Raw genomic sequence first — 11,955 nt, forward strand, 5'->3', positions numbered from 1 at the left:
ACTGCACTCCAGCCTGGGTGACACAGCAAGATCGTCTATAACATAACAAAATGGAAGATAAAACAAACATGAGATTTGACACAATCAGAATTTCAGGAAAGAATATTTCAAAGAGGCTGGACATTTTCTAGAATTTTTTTGAGACAGGGTCTCCCTCTTGCCCAGGCTGGAGTGCAGTGGCATGATCTTGGCTCACTGCAACCTCCGCCTCTCAGGTTCAAGCTATTCTTCTGCCTCAACTCCCTGAGCAGCTGGGATTTCAGGTGTATGCCACCACACCTGGCTAATTTTTATATTTTTGTAGGGAAGGGGTTTCACTGTGTTGGCCAGGCTGGTCTCAATCTCCTGACCTCAAGTAATCCACCCGCCTAGGCATCCCAAAGTGATAGGTTTACAGGTGTGAGCCACTGCACCCGGACAAGATTTTTTTTTCTTTTTTAAGGCTAGATAAATCATAAGCTATGGAACATTTGAAAGTCTATCCAGCCTGGGCAACATGGTGAAACCCCATCTCTACAAAGAATACTCAGGCGGCCGAGGCAGGAGGATCACCTGGGCCTGGGAGGTCAAGGCTGCAGTGAGCCGTGATTGTGCCACTGCACTCCAACCTGGGCGACAGAGTGAGACCCTTTCTTAAATAACGCCTATCTTAAAAGCTCTATGCCCCCAGTTAGGAGACTGAGGTGGGACAATCCCTTGAGGCTAGGAGTTCAAAGCTGTAGTATGCAGTGATTGCGCTTGTAAACAGTCACTGCACTGCAGCCTAGGTAACACAGTGAGATCCTGTATCTAAAAGAAGGCAGCTCTTGGGCCAGGCACGGTGGCTCACACCTGTAATCCCAGCAATTTGGGAGGCTGAGGAGGGCGGATCACAAGGTCAGGAGATCAAGATCATCTTGGCTAACACGGTGAAACCCCATCTGTACTAAAAATACAAAAAATTAACCGGGCATGGTGGCATGCGCCTGTAGTCCCAGCTACTCAGTTTGAGGCAGGAGAATTGCTTGAACCTAGGAGGTGGAGGCTGCAGTGAGCCGAGATCGCGCCACCGCACTCCAGTCTGGGCAGCAGAGCGAGACTCCATCTCAAAAAAAAAAAAAAGGTAGCTCTAATGAAAAGGAATAGAAGTAGAATCAGAAGTTAGGACATCTATTGCTTGATGCTTCTGGGATGGGGAAGATGTGGTTCTGGTGATAGAAACGGAAGCTGTCGCATAATGGGAGATGAAGGAGAGTCTGCTGTCCTGGTGATTGTAACCCTAGGGATGTAGCTACTGGGACAGGGGGAAGTGAGGGACCCAGTGCTGCAGGGTCCCTATTGTCACATATGTCAATCCTACTTTAAAGTCAAAGAATGGATTCTGGCTGATAAAGCCTATCAGAATCACGGTGTTGATATGAAGGTGTCACATAGCCACCAAAATATGTTCTCTACTTTCTCTCTCGCTTCACTCTGATTAGCTAAGTCTTGGTCATATGGCTTTACAGCACAGGGAATACCAGGATCTGGTCTTTTATAGGGTAGGAGGTGGGCCCTATCTTCTGTGTAGATTTGTCGTGGGGAGTTTCCCAAGCATGGGAAATGGGCTCAGATGATGTGGTTATAAAATGTGAATGTCCACTAAAAGGCAGTCAGTGTTGGCTACCCTAAGCCTTCAAACTGCTGCTTTTCCCCTTCAACAAGGACCAAGGGGAGATACTGGAAAGCTCTGAGCTTCAGCTGTTGGTTTTTGGTTTTCGTTTTTGGTAATAGTTTTATTGAGATATAGTTCACTTAACTATACAGTTTACCCATTTAAAGTATACAGTGTTTTTTAGTATATTTACAGAATTGTGCAACTATTACCACAATTTTGGAACATTTTTTACACCCCCCCAAAAAAAAACCCGTACGTCCTTTGGCAGTCATCCTCAATCTCCTCAGCCACTCATCTACTTTCTGTCTTTATAGATTTGCCTATTTGGGACATTTCATATAAATGGAATCTGTATGTGGTCTTTGCTTGATTTTGTTTTTGGGGAGGTGGGGGCTGAATACTTAGTCTTGACCAGCCAAGGTCCTAACCCAGCTGTAGAAATATAAGGAGTCACGGCTGTGAGGGTGGCCTCACAATGGGCTCAGGGTAATTAACTTCTGTCCCCTGAGTTATCTTAGAAATGAGGCCAACTGTCTGCCCTCTAGAATGGATGGCTCTGAGGGAGAGAAAGGTTCACATCCTTCCTGGTGCTGGTGACAGAAGGCTGGACTGTGCCTGAAGTCAAAGCTTCTCACCTGGATTTGGGCAGATCAAGGAGTTCTGAGTCTTGGGGTGGGGTGAGATGTGTGCTGAGGAGGGCAACACAGGAACTGCACTGCAGATGGCGACATGCAGGGTTTCAAGGCCAAAGCTGGTGTGTTCTTCCCTTAAGAATTGCTATAGGCCGACTGTGGTGGCTCACGCCTGTAATCCCAGCACTTTGGGAGGCCGAGGTGGGTGGATCACCTGAGGTCGCGAGTTTGAAACCAGCCTGACCAACACGGAGAAACCCCGTCTCTACTAAAAATACAAAATTAGCCGTGTGTGGTGGCACATGCCTGTAATCCCAGCTACTCGGGAGGCTGAGGTAGGAGAATTGCTTGAACCCCGGAGGTAGAGGTTGTAGTGAGCCGAGGTCATGCCATTGCACTCCAGCCTGGGCAACAAGAGTGAAACTCCATCTGGGGAAAGAAAAAAAAAGAGGCCGGGTGCAGTGGCTCATGTCTGTAATGCCAGCACTTTGGGAGGCCAGGGTGGCTGGATCACCTGAGGTCGGGAGTTTGAGACCAGCCTGACCAATATGGTAAAACCCTGTCTCTACTAAAAATACAAAAATTAGCTGGGTGTGGTGGCAGGCGCCTGTAATCCCAGCTACTAGGGAGGCCGAGGCAGGAGAATAGCTTGAACCTGGGAGGCAGAGGTTGCAGTGAGCCGAGGTCGTGCCACTGCACTCCTCCAGCCTGGGTGACAGAGTAAGACGCTGTCCAAAAAAAAAAAAAAAAGAATTGCTGGAGACTTTTTCCATTGCAGATGAGCAGGAAGGCACCCCATGGGAGACAGGCAAGGTGACTGAGTAGGATGGCCAGGGGCTGATGAGGGCAGTAAGTTCAAGGCATAGCCTGCAGCTCAGCCCAGGGAGGAGGCCTCGGGACAGTAGCAGAACGGGGCTATAGTGCAAGTAAGTTCTATCATCTGCCCCTGCATGCACTGCATGCTGGCCTGACTACTGGACCCCACAGCAGGAAGCCTCTTTGAGTTTCTGGTGGAGAAGGATAAGCTCATAAAAAGCAGGAAAGTCCAGAGAAGGGCAAAGAGCTCTGGCACTTGAGAGCGAGCTCAAGAATACTGGGCCTGGGCCAATAAAAGGCTATAATCTCTGGTACCAAGGTGAAGAGGCACTAAGTGACAAGCTGCAGCAACCCCAGTGTGCCTGGGCCCACTGTGGCCCAGCCTGCTGCTGCTGCCTGTCTGGACTCTGCCCCAAAGGGCAGCTGTCGCTCAGCAGGCTGGCCCCTGCTGTGAGAGCCACCAACACCATGGGAACAATACTGGAAAGCAAGCACTAGGGGGCCCCTCTGCCCTCTGTATTATGGCTTCATCCTGAGCAGCCTGACTCCCACAAGCCATGGCCTTTTTTCCCCCTAGACTTCAGATCTCAGTCCTGGTGGCACTCAGTTCTGTCTGGCTTCTGTGCCCTCCTTTACCACCTGACTCTCATCCCCCTTCCCCCTCCTTCCATAGCTTTTTCTGTCACCTCTGGGCTACAAGCCTTGGGATGCCTGGGTCATCCCTCCTTTCCTCCTCCCCAGTGGTCCTGCCAAGACACAGAGCTGCACCTTTGGCACGGGATCCCCTGGCCTGACCTGAGCTGCCCTGCTTCAGCAGGGGTGGTGCCAATGGAGCCAATCATAGTAGCACAAGCAAACCTCCCCAGCAGTGGCAGGATAGAGGCTCACCTATGGGGGTAGTTAGGGGTAGGAGTTTCTGCCTTTTCTAAAATACAGACAGGGTCTCTGTTGCCTAGGCAGGAGTGCAGTGAGTATTTGCAGGCACAATCCCACTACTGATCAATCAGCATTTTGAGCTGCTCTTTCTGACCTTGGCCAGTTCACCCCTTCTTATTTTTCTTCTTTTTTTTTTTTGGGACAGAGTCTCACTCTGTTGCCAGGCTGGAGTGCAGTGGAGCAATCTCAGCTCACTGCAACCTCTGCCTCCCGGGTTCAAGTGATTCTCCTGCCTCAGCCTCCCAAGTAGCTGGGACTACAGGTGCGCGCCACCATGCCCAGCTAATTTTTGTATTTTTAGTAGAGATGAGGTTTCACCATGTTGGCCAGGATGGCCTCAATTTCTTGACCTCGTGATCCGCCCATCTCAGCCTCCCAAAGTGCTGGGATTATAGACGTGAGCCACCATGCCTGGCCGCCAGTTCACCTCTTCTTAGGCAACCTGGTCCCCTGCTCCTGGGAGTTCACCATATTGTTGCTGAACTTGGTGCAGATACCCGAATGGCAGAGCACACTGCAGCCCAGAACTCCTGGGCTCAAGCGATCCTCCTACCTCAGCCTCCCGAGTAGCTGGGACTAAAGGTGCATATAGCGCCGTGCCCGCAGGGGTAGGAGTTTTTCTTTCTTTCTTTCTTTCTTTTTTTTTCTTGTTCTTCCAAATCCCTCATTTTGAGAATCAAGGGGTAGGAGTTTGATGACAGCGTGTGCATCTCTGCAGGGACAGAGAAGGGGTGGAGGCAAAGGAGTGGAAGAAAGGGGCAAAATGGAGGAGCTTGTGAAAGTAAGAACTGTGCTAGAACTTTCTGAGCCTACGCCATCAGATGGAATACACATTCAGGTTGCTGGGTGCCTGCAGCGGCCACAGGGGTCACTGACCTCACCTTCATCATGTCAGTCTTACTTAGGGAAGGCACCAAGGAACCACATTCACTGCTGGGAGTAGTAGCCAAAATAGGGACTCACTGGCAATGCCTTTATTCACCATGTCAAATACTTCCATACCTGTTACTTGTCGGAGTCCTACAGTGACTGGGCCAGTTCCACAAACGAGGAGAACTGCTCGATAATCTGCCCAAGTTACAAACCATCTGGTGAGTGGCCAAGTTGGGCTTGGATCTCCAGCCTGCCAGATGAAAGCACTTCTGACCACACACCCTCTGAGAAGGGGCTGAGTGCCATCATCCTGCCTAGTCCCCTCAATCTCTCTGCCTAGAGGGGGTGCTAAATCGTACCTGATTCCCTCTGCCTTTCTCCCAGTCTACCATCCTCACCCTAACAAGACCCTTGGCATATCATGCAACAGACTCAGTGCCAAAGGCTCCTTCCTCACCAGCCGGGAAAGCCCCCGCCACCTCCCAGCTCAAATCTCTAGCAGTTGCCAAACACACATCATATAATCAAACTCTCAGGTTTTATTTCTGTAAAAGCTCCAGCTCTATCTTCCCCTGACCCCAAGTCCAGGGCTACCGGAAGGTAGAGAAGCTCTGGGTGGCAGTGCAGGAGGCATAGGGCACACCCCGGGAGCGAATCTGCAGGGTATGGAAGGTGAGGGGTGGGTTGGGGCCTGAGGAGCCTGGGTTCAGGGACTCGGTGTGAGGCTCCATGACAGTCACAGGGACTGCATAGGACAGCACCTGCGGCCGGTCATCATGGCGTCTCAGTGTGCCCTTGCCCAGGAGGTGCAGGATGCAGGAGAGGACGTCAGTGCTGCTGCAGGCAGACCCCCTACCAAGGCTGCTGACCAAACCCCTGGGAGGACATGGGCCCTTCTGCCAAGCCTCCAGCACCTGGTGTCGGGGAGGAAGGGACAAGCGGTAGGTTAGAGGCAGCTGACCCCTCCTTGCTTGAACTTCCACTCCAACCACAGGCTGCTAGGACAGGATGCCCCAAGGACACCAGGTGCATCCTGACTTCACTCCTCACACTCCTACAGGCTACATAGTGAACCACGTGCTTCACCACACATGGACCCACCTTGTTCTGTAGACTGCTCCCCCAATCCCAGCAAAGATCCATCACCCACTGCCCACCCCTGCCTACCAGACAGACAAGCTGGTCAATGTGCAGCCCCTCATCCCCATGGGCCTTGAGGATTCGGACGATGAGGCAGTTCAGAAGATTCCGTCTCTTCTCCAAGTTCCGGCCCTCTTCACCCTCAGCTTGCAGGTACGTCTGAGGTGGGATGAGCCGCACAATGTCCCATCTCGACCTGGGTTCCTTGCTGCCATCTCGAATCTTGAGGACCCCTGAAATAAACACCGATCACTCACTCAGTGGAGAGCCCATGAGAAGCCCGGCCCTGCCTCAGAGCAGAGGTCCCTCTGGCCCTAAGTGCATACCTCCTGGTATATCCTTTTGCTCATGAAGGTCCAGGGGGCCTCTTGAAGAGGTGAGGGGCCCAATCGCCTCATTAAGCATGTCTGCAGAGAGCCCTGAGAGCGCCAGCAGACTCTCCACAGAGACCGCCTTCAGAGAACAGATGGGAGACATTCAGGGCCTTCCCAAGGAGTGGAGAGAAGAGGATAGAGGGAAGAAGCAGAGGGAGTCAAGGTTTCAGGAAGAGAGGCACGTGGACCACCTTCAGGTCGTTGAGATACAGCAGTAGCCACATCTGCACGGTGGACACATGCAGGGTCTGGTTCCCAAACTGCAGCTCAGCCCAGCCCAGCCACGTCCACTGCAGTCGCCTCTGTGAGCCTTGCTCGAGGGCAGGATGGCTCTGACCTGGTGAGGTACCAGGAAGGGGGAGGGAGACAAAGAGCAGGGGAAAGGAGGGAGTTGGTGTTGGAGGGAGGGTGCATGCTGGTCAAGCTTTGTTGATCTCTACAGGGCGTGTGACCCCAGCATTTATGGACACTGGAGCTCCTGGTCTGAGCTTCCAGATCTCGGCCTTCTCTGGGCCTGCCTCCATGGCGAGCCTCAGGTATCTGGGAGCTATCCTATGCCTAGCCTGGTGCCAGGCAGGTTCTCATCAGTGCCTTCGAGGATTGTCCCGTGTGGAGACAAAACCATGAAGGGAGGAAGGACTGAGGCTCTTATCAAGCTGGAATATTGTGACAGGAAACAATGTCTCCCCTATTAGGGGGCTCCCTGACCACAGGTCTGAGCCTCTTCCCCCTCCTGTGTTGCTGCCAGCTCAGGGATCAGCCCCCAGTGGAGTTTAGGATGACAGGTGACTGACCAGGAAGGAGCCAGACACTCCTTCCTGGTGGCCTCAGGTGCCTCCTGCCTCCATCCTCCCTGTCACCCACAAAGAGATTCCCAGGTCTTATTTTAAAACAGAAAAGACAATGATCTGGGGATCAGGTATCTGACAGCACCTGCCACCCTCAGCCACCAAGCTCCTGCCCTTTCTTCTGAAAACCACTGTTTTTCCCATGGCCTAGGGAATTCTTATCCCTAAAGACTCTCTCTCCCTGAATCTATAAAAACAAAAATTAAAAATTTAAATTAAAAGACCAACTCTTTTTCTTTTTTTTTTTTTTTTGAGATGGAGTCTCACTGTCACCCAGGCTAGAGTGTAGTGGCACGATCTTGGCTCACTGCAACCTCCGCTTGTGGGTTGAAGTGATTCTCCTGCCTCAGCCTCCCGAGTAGCTGGGACTACAGGCATGCACCACCACACTCAGCTAATTTTTGTATTTTTAGTAGAGACGAGGTTTCACCATGTTGGCTAGGCTGGTCTCGAACTCCTGACCTCAAGTGATCCACCCACCTAGGCCTCCCAAAGTGTTGGGATTACAGGCGTGAGCCCTGTGCCCAGCTACAGACCATCTCTTTTCACATCAAGCCTCCCAACATCAGGGTCTGCCCCCAACCCCAGGTCCTTTCCTAGCAGCCCACCCTCTCCCCAGTCCCCTCTGCCTGGCTACTCACTCTTGTTGTAGAAGTTGGAGTATCTGTTCAAAGTGCCCCTCAGGTAGGAGGGCAGGCAGGTTCTGGGGTTCAGTGTGTGGCAGATTGAGGCAACAGGCCAGCAGTGTCGGGACAGGACAAGCACAGACACTTCTGGCATTGCCCCTTCATAGTAGAGGTCCTCATTCTCCTCCTCTTCCTCCTCTCCCTCTGTCACATCCACTGCTGCTGCTGCCCCAGCTCCCTCTTCCTTCTCGCTCTTGTACTCCTTGCCACTGGCCCTATGGCCCACCTGAAGGAGCACAGGGTTCCCAGATGCCATGGCCTCCTCCAGTCTGCTCCACGCCCATCTTCCCCCTACCTTCTCATTTGCTCATCCCTTCACTCCCTTCCAAGGCACTCACCTGTATTTTCTTCTCTGTATCCTCCAGCTTTAGGAGTTCCTGATCCAGCCGCTGGAGCTGGTAGACGTGGAACTGGCGCTGTAGCTCCTTAGAGGTGCTCAGGCTCTGCAACATCTGCTGGGGGAGGCGGTTGGGGAAGCAGGGACCAATCTGCTCCAGCACGGCCCCCTCCAGCCAGCTCGAGACCACGCCCAGGAGACGGTCCGCCATGTAGTGCCTACAGTGCATGCAGCCCAGGCCAAGCCTCAGTGTGGGCACCAGTGTGGCCCAGCCTCCCACTCCAAGGCTCCAGCCTGGCTCTATCCCAGACTTCCAGGCCCATGAGCTGGCTCTTCCACCATCATCCTGCCTCCCGCCAGCTCCCGCTCCTTAGGTCCACACTCACTGGTAATAATGCTCAAAGGTGGTGGCTATCTCCAGGCCAGAGAAAATCAGGACAGCTTGCAGGCACTGCTGCAGCTGTGCCAGCCTCTCCATTTCCTGGGCTCCACCAATCCGGCTGCCCTGGATCTGCTGGTCAATGTGCCGGGCGAACTGCTCACTCACCTGAGCAATGGCAGAGCACAGGAAAGCCATCAACAAGCAAGCAGAGCAGGTGAGTGGGGAGGAGGGACGAGGGTCTGGAAAGTAGATATGAATGCTGGCAGCTTCCTAAGGTGGTTGGTGCTTTCATACAACTATTATATACGATCATTAACCATTGTACAAATTAGCAATATTAACAATTATGGAAAGTGTCTTTTCACATTGTGTCTAAAAATTCAAACTAATAATAATCATTCAAAATGAGAAAATAAGGCCAGGCGCACTTCACGCCTGTAATTCCAGCACTTTGGGAGGCCGAGACAGGCAGATGGCTTGAGCCCAGGAATTGGAGACCAGCCTGGGCAACATGGCAAAACCCCATCTCTACTAAAAATACGAAAAAAATTAGCTGGGCATGGTGGCACATGCCTATGGTCCTAGCTACCCAGGAGGCTGAGAGGACCACCTGAGCCCAAGAAGTTGAAGCTGCAGTGAGCTGTGACTGCACCACTGCACCCCAGTCTGGGAGAGAGTAAGACCCTGTCAAGAAAGAAGGAAAGAAAGAGAAAGAAAAGAAAGAGAGAGAGGGAGAGAAAAAAAAAAAGGAGAGAGAGAAAAAGAAGGAAGGAAAGGGGAAGGGAAAGGAGTGGTGGCTCATGCCTGTAATCCTAGCACTTTGGAAGGCCGAGGTGGGTAGATCACGAGGTCAGGAGTTCGAGACCGGCCTGACCAACGTGGTGAAACTCTTGTCTCTATTAAAAATACAAAAATTAGCCAGGCTAATTTTTGTGGTGGCCTGTGCCTATAATCCCAGCTACTTGGGAGGCTGAGGCAGAAGAATTGCTTGAACCCGGGAGGTGGAGGTTGTGCTGAGCCAAGATTGAGCCTAGTTACTGATAAACTAGGACTGGAGGCTACACAAGGAGCCTCATGCTCCTGCTGCTCTTTACCCTGCTTTCCAGGGTGCTGCTTGCATTTTAGTTCATCAATTGTGGTTTTTGTTTTGTTTTGTTTTTGAGATGAGTCTAGCTCTGTCACCCAGGCTGGAGTGCAGTGGTGCAATCTCGGCTAACTGCAATCTCCACCTCTGGGTTCAAACAATTCTCCTGCCTCAGCCTCCCAAGTAGCTGGGACTACAGGCATGTGCCACCATGCCTGGCTAATTTTTGTAATTTTAGTAGAGATAGGGTTTGGTCATGTTGGCCAGGCTGGCCTCAAACTCCTGACCTCAGGTGATCTGCCTGCCTCAGCCTCCCAAAGTGCTGCGATTACAAGCGTGAGCCACCACACCTGGCCACTATTTATTTTTTAAACTTCTTTTTTTTTTTGAGACCGAGTCTTGTTCTGTCACCCAAGCTGGAGTGCAGTGGCGTGATCTTGGCTCACTGCAACCTCCGCCTCCCAGGTTCAAGCGATTCTCCTGTCTTGCCCTCCTGAGTAGCTGGGACTTTAGGTGTGTGCCACCACACCCAGCTGATTTTTTAAATTTTTAGTAGAGACAGGGTTTCACCATGTTAGCCAGGAGGGTCTCGATCTCCTGACCTCATGATCCACCCACCTTGGCCTCCCAAAGTGCTGGGATTACAGGCGTGAGCCACTACACTCAGCCAATTTTTTAAGCTTCTTATAACATGGCTATATACTAACATATGTTCATCATAGAATGGGAATGGAAGGGTGGGTCATTTGGAGGAGGTGAGGAAGGAAGAGTTTGTAGGAAGAGACCCAAGGATGCAGCAAGGGTGGAGGCTTACATGGGCAGCTTTGAGAAAAGGGAGCTTCAGCAAGGCTCCCGCACAGCCATTCTGCAGCGCCAGCAAGAAGGCTGCCCGTGGCCCAAACAGTTCAGAGCTCGAGTTCTGCAGAATATTAAATTGCTCACAGTAGCGTGGCACAAAGTCATCATCCCGCCAGGATGAGGTCAGAAAATTGTTCACCTGGAAGGAAGGGGCAGGAGCATGAAGACACAACCCAACATGCCACCATTTTGGTGTCCCCTCTCTCCCCCAGGCCCGCTCCTGCCCACCTGCTTCTCCACCACGGCTTGCCAACAGCGTGTCAGGTTTCTCATGATGCTGCTTGGAAGGCCCCGGGTAGCCAAGGAGCTCCAGTCATGGCTTCTGTTTCTGCCCTCTGTGGAGATCAAGAAAGTGGCAGAGGCAAGGAGTGGGCAGCCCCTCCACTCCAGTCGCTATCCAAGGGGGTGCCCTGAGGCCTTTCCTGACATGCTGCCACCCAAAGTGATGTTCATGGATGGAGGTGACACAAACCTGGAAGATGAACAGGCTGAGCCAACAGGAGGGGAAGGATGGGGATGGACAGAAGTCTGTGGTGTACATGTGGGGCCCAGGAAAATGCTCCTGACTAGAGCTCCCCACCTGAATCCCCACTACTCACTGGGCCGAGGAGTGGCCGCCACAGGAGGGGGTGCCTCGCAGGGCTCGACATGCACCAGCAGGTGAGTGAGACGGCGCACCCGCGAGAAGAAAGCTGGGCCGCGGCTCTGGGGGTTGAAGACAGCTTCCTGACACTCCAGGTACTGTTCCAGCAGCCAACCCAGGGGGCTAACGCCATCCTCATCTAGAGGGTGAGAAAGACAAACCAAGGCACAGCCATGTCTGCAGGGAAGTGGGAGAGGTTGGGCTGAACAGGAGTGTGGAGATAGAGCAACTGGATGAAATGATACAAGGGAGGGGCCAGGTAGGGTGGTTTATGCCTATAATCCCAGCACTTTGGGAGGTTGAAATGAGAGGATCGCTTGAGGCCAGGAGTTTGAGCCCGGCCTGGTCATCTTTAAAAATAATAAATAAACAGGCTGGGCACAGTGGCTTACGCCTGTAATCCCAGCACTTTGGGAGGCCGACGTGGGCAGATCACAAGGTCAGGAGATCGAGACCATCCTGGCTAACATGGTGAAACCCCGTCTCTACTAAAAATACAAAAATAAGCCAGACGTGGTGGCGGGCGCCTGTAATCCCAGCTACTTGGGAGGCTGAGGCCAGAGAATGGCATGAACCTGGGAGGAGGAGTTTGCAGTGAGCCGAGATCACACCACTGCACTCCAGCCTGGGCGACAGAGTGAGACTCCATCTCAAAAAAATAATAATAATAAATAAAAATAATAAACATTAAAAAAAATAGAAAAGGCCAG

General features: G+C 52.2%; 1 protein-coding gene across 3 annotated transcripts in view; it reads right to left on the reverse strand.

The window, feature by feature from the left end:
- Positions 1–5,412: 5,412 nt before the first annotated feature.
- Positions 5,413–11,955, reverse strand: part of CUL7 (cullin 7) — a 16,672-nt gene continuing 10,129 nt past the window's right edge. For all 3 annotated transcript variants that reach the window (XM_011986744.1, XM_011986742.1, XM_011986743.1), the window contains exons 17-26: positions 11,202–11,384; positions 10,831–10,937; positions 10,559–10,741; positions 8,665–8,825; positions 8,280–8,496; positions 7,897–8,167; positions 6,599–6,744; positions 6,360–6,486; positions 6,061–6,266; positions 5,413–5,807 (exon numbers count right to left, since the gene is read on the reverse strand). In XM_011986744.1, coding sequence (XP_011842134.1) covers positions 5,484–5,807; positions 6,061–6,266; positions 6,360–6,486; positions 6,599–6,744; positions 7,897–8,167; positions 8,280–8,496; positions 8,665–8,825; positions 10,559–10,741; positions 10,831–10,937; positions 11,202–11,384 — 1,925 coding nt within the window. In that variant the 3' untranslated portion in view covers positions 5,413–5,483. The remainder of the gene's footprint in view (positions 5,808–6,060; positions 6,267–6,359; positions 6,487–6,598; positions 6,745–7,896; positions 8,168–8,279; positions 8,497–8,664; positions 8,826–10,558; positions 10,742–10,830; positions 10,938–11,201; positions 11,385–11,955) is intronic.

The sequence above is a fragment of the Mandrillus leucophaeus genome, unplaced genomic scaffold, assembly GCF_000951045.1.
Source record: "Mandrillus leucophaeus isolate KB7577 unplaced genomic scaffold, Mleu.le_1.0 Scaffold3, whole genome shotgun sequence".
Lineage (NCBI taxonomy): Eukaryota > Metazoa > Chordata > Mammalia > Primates > Cercopithecidae > Mandrillus > Mandrillus leucophaeus.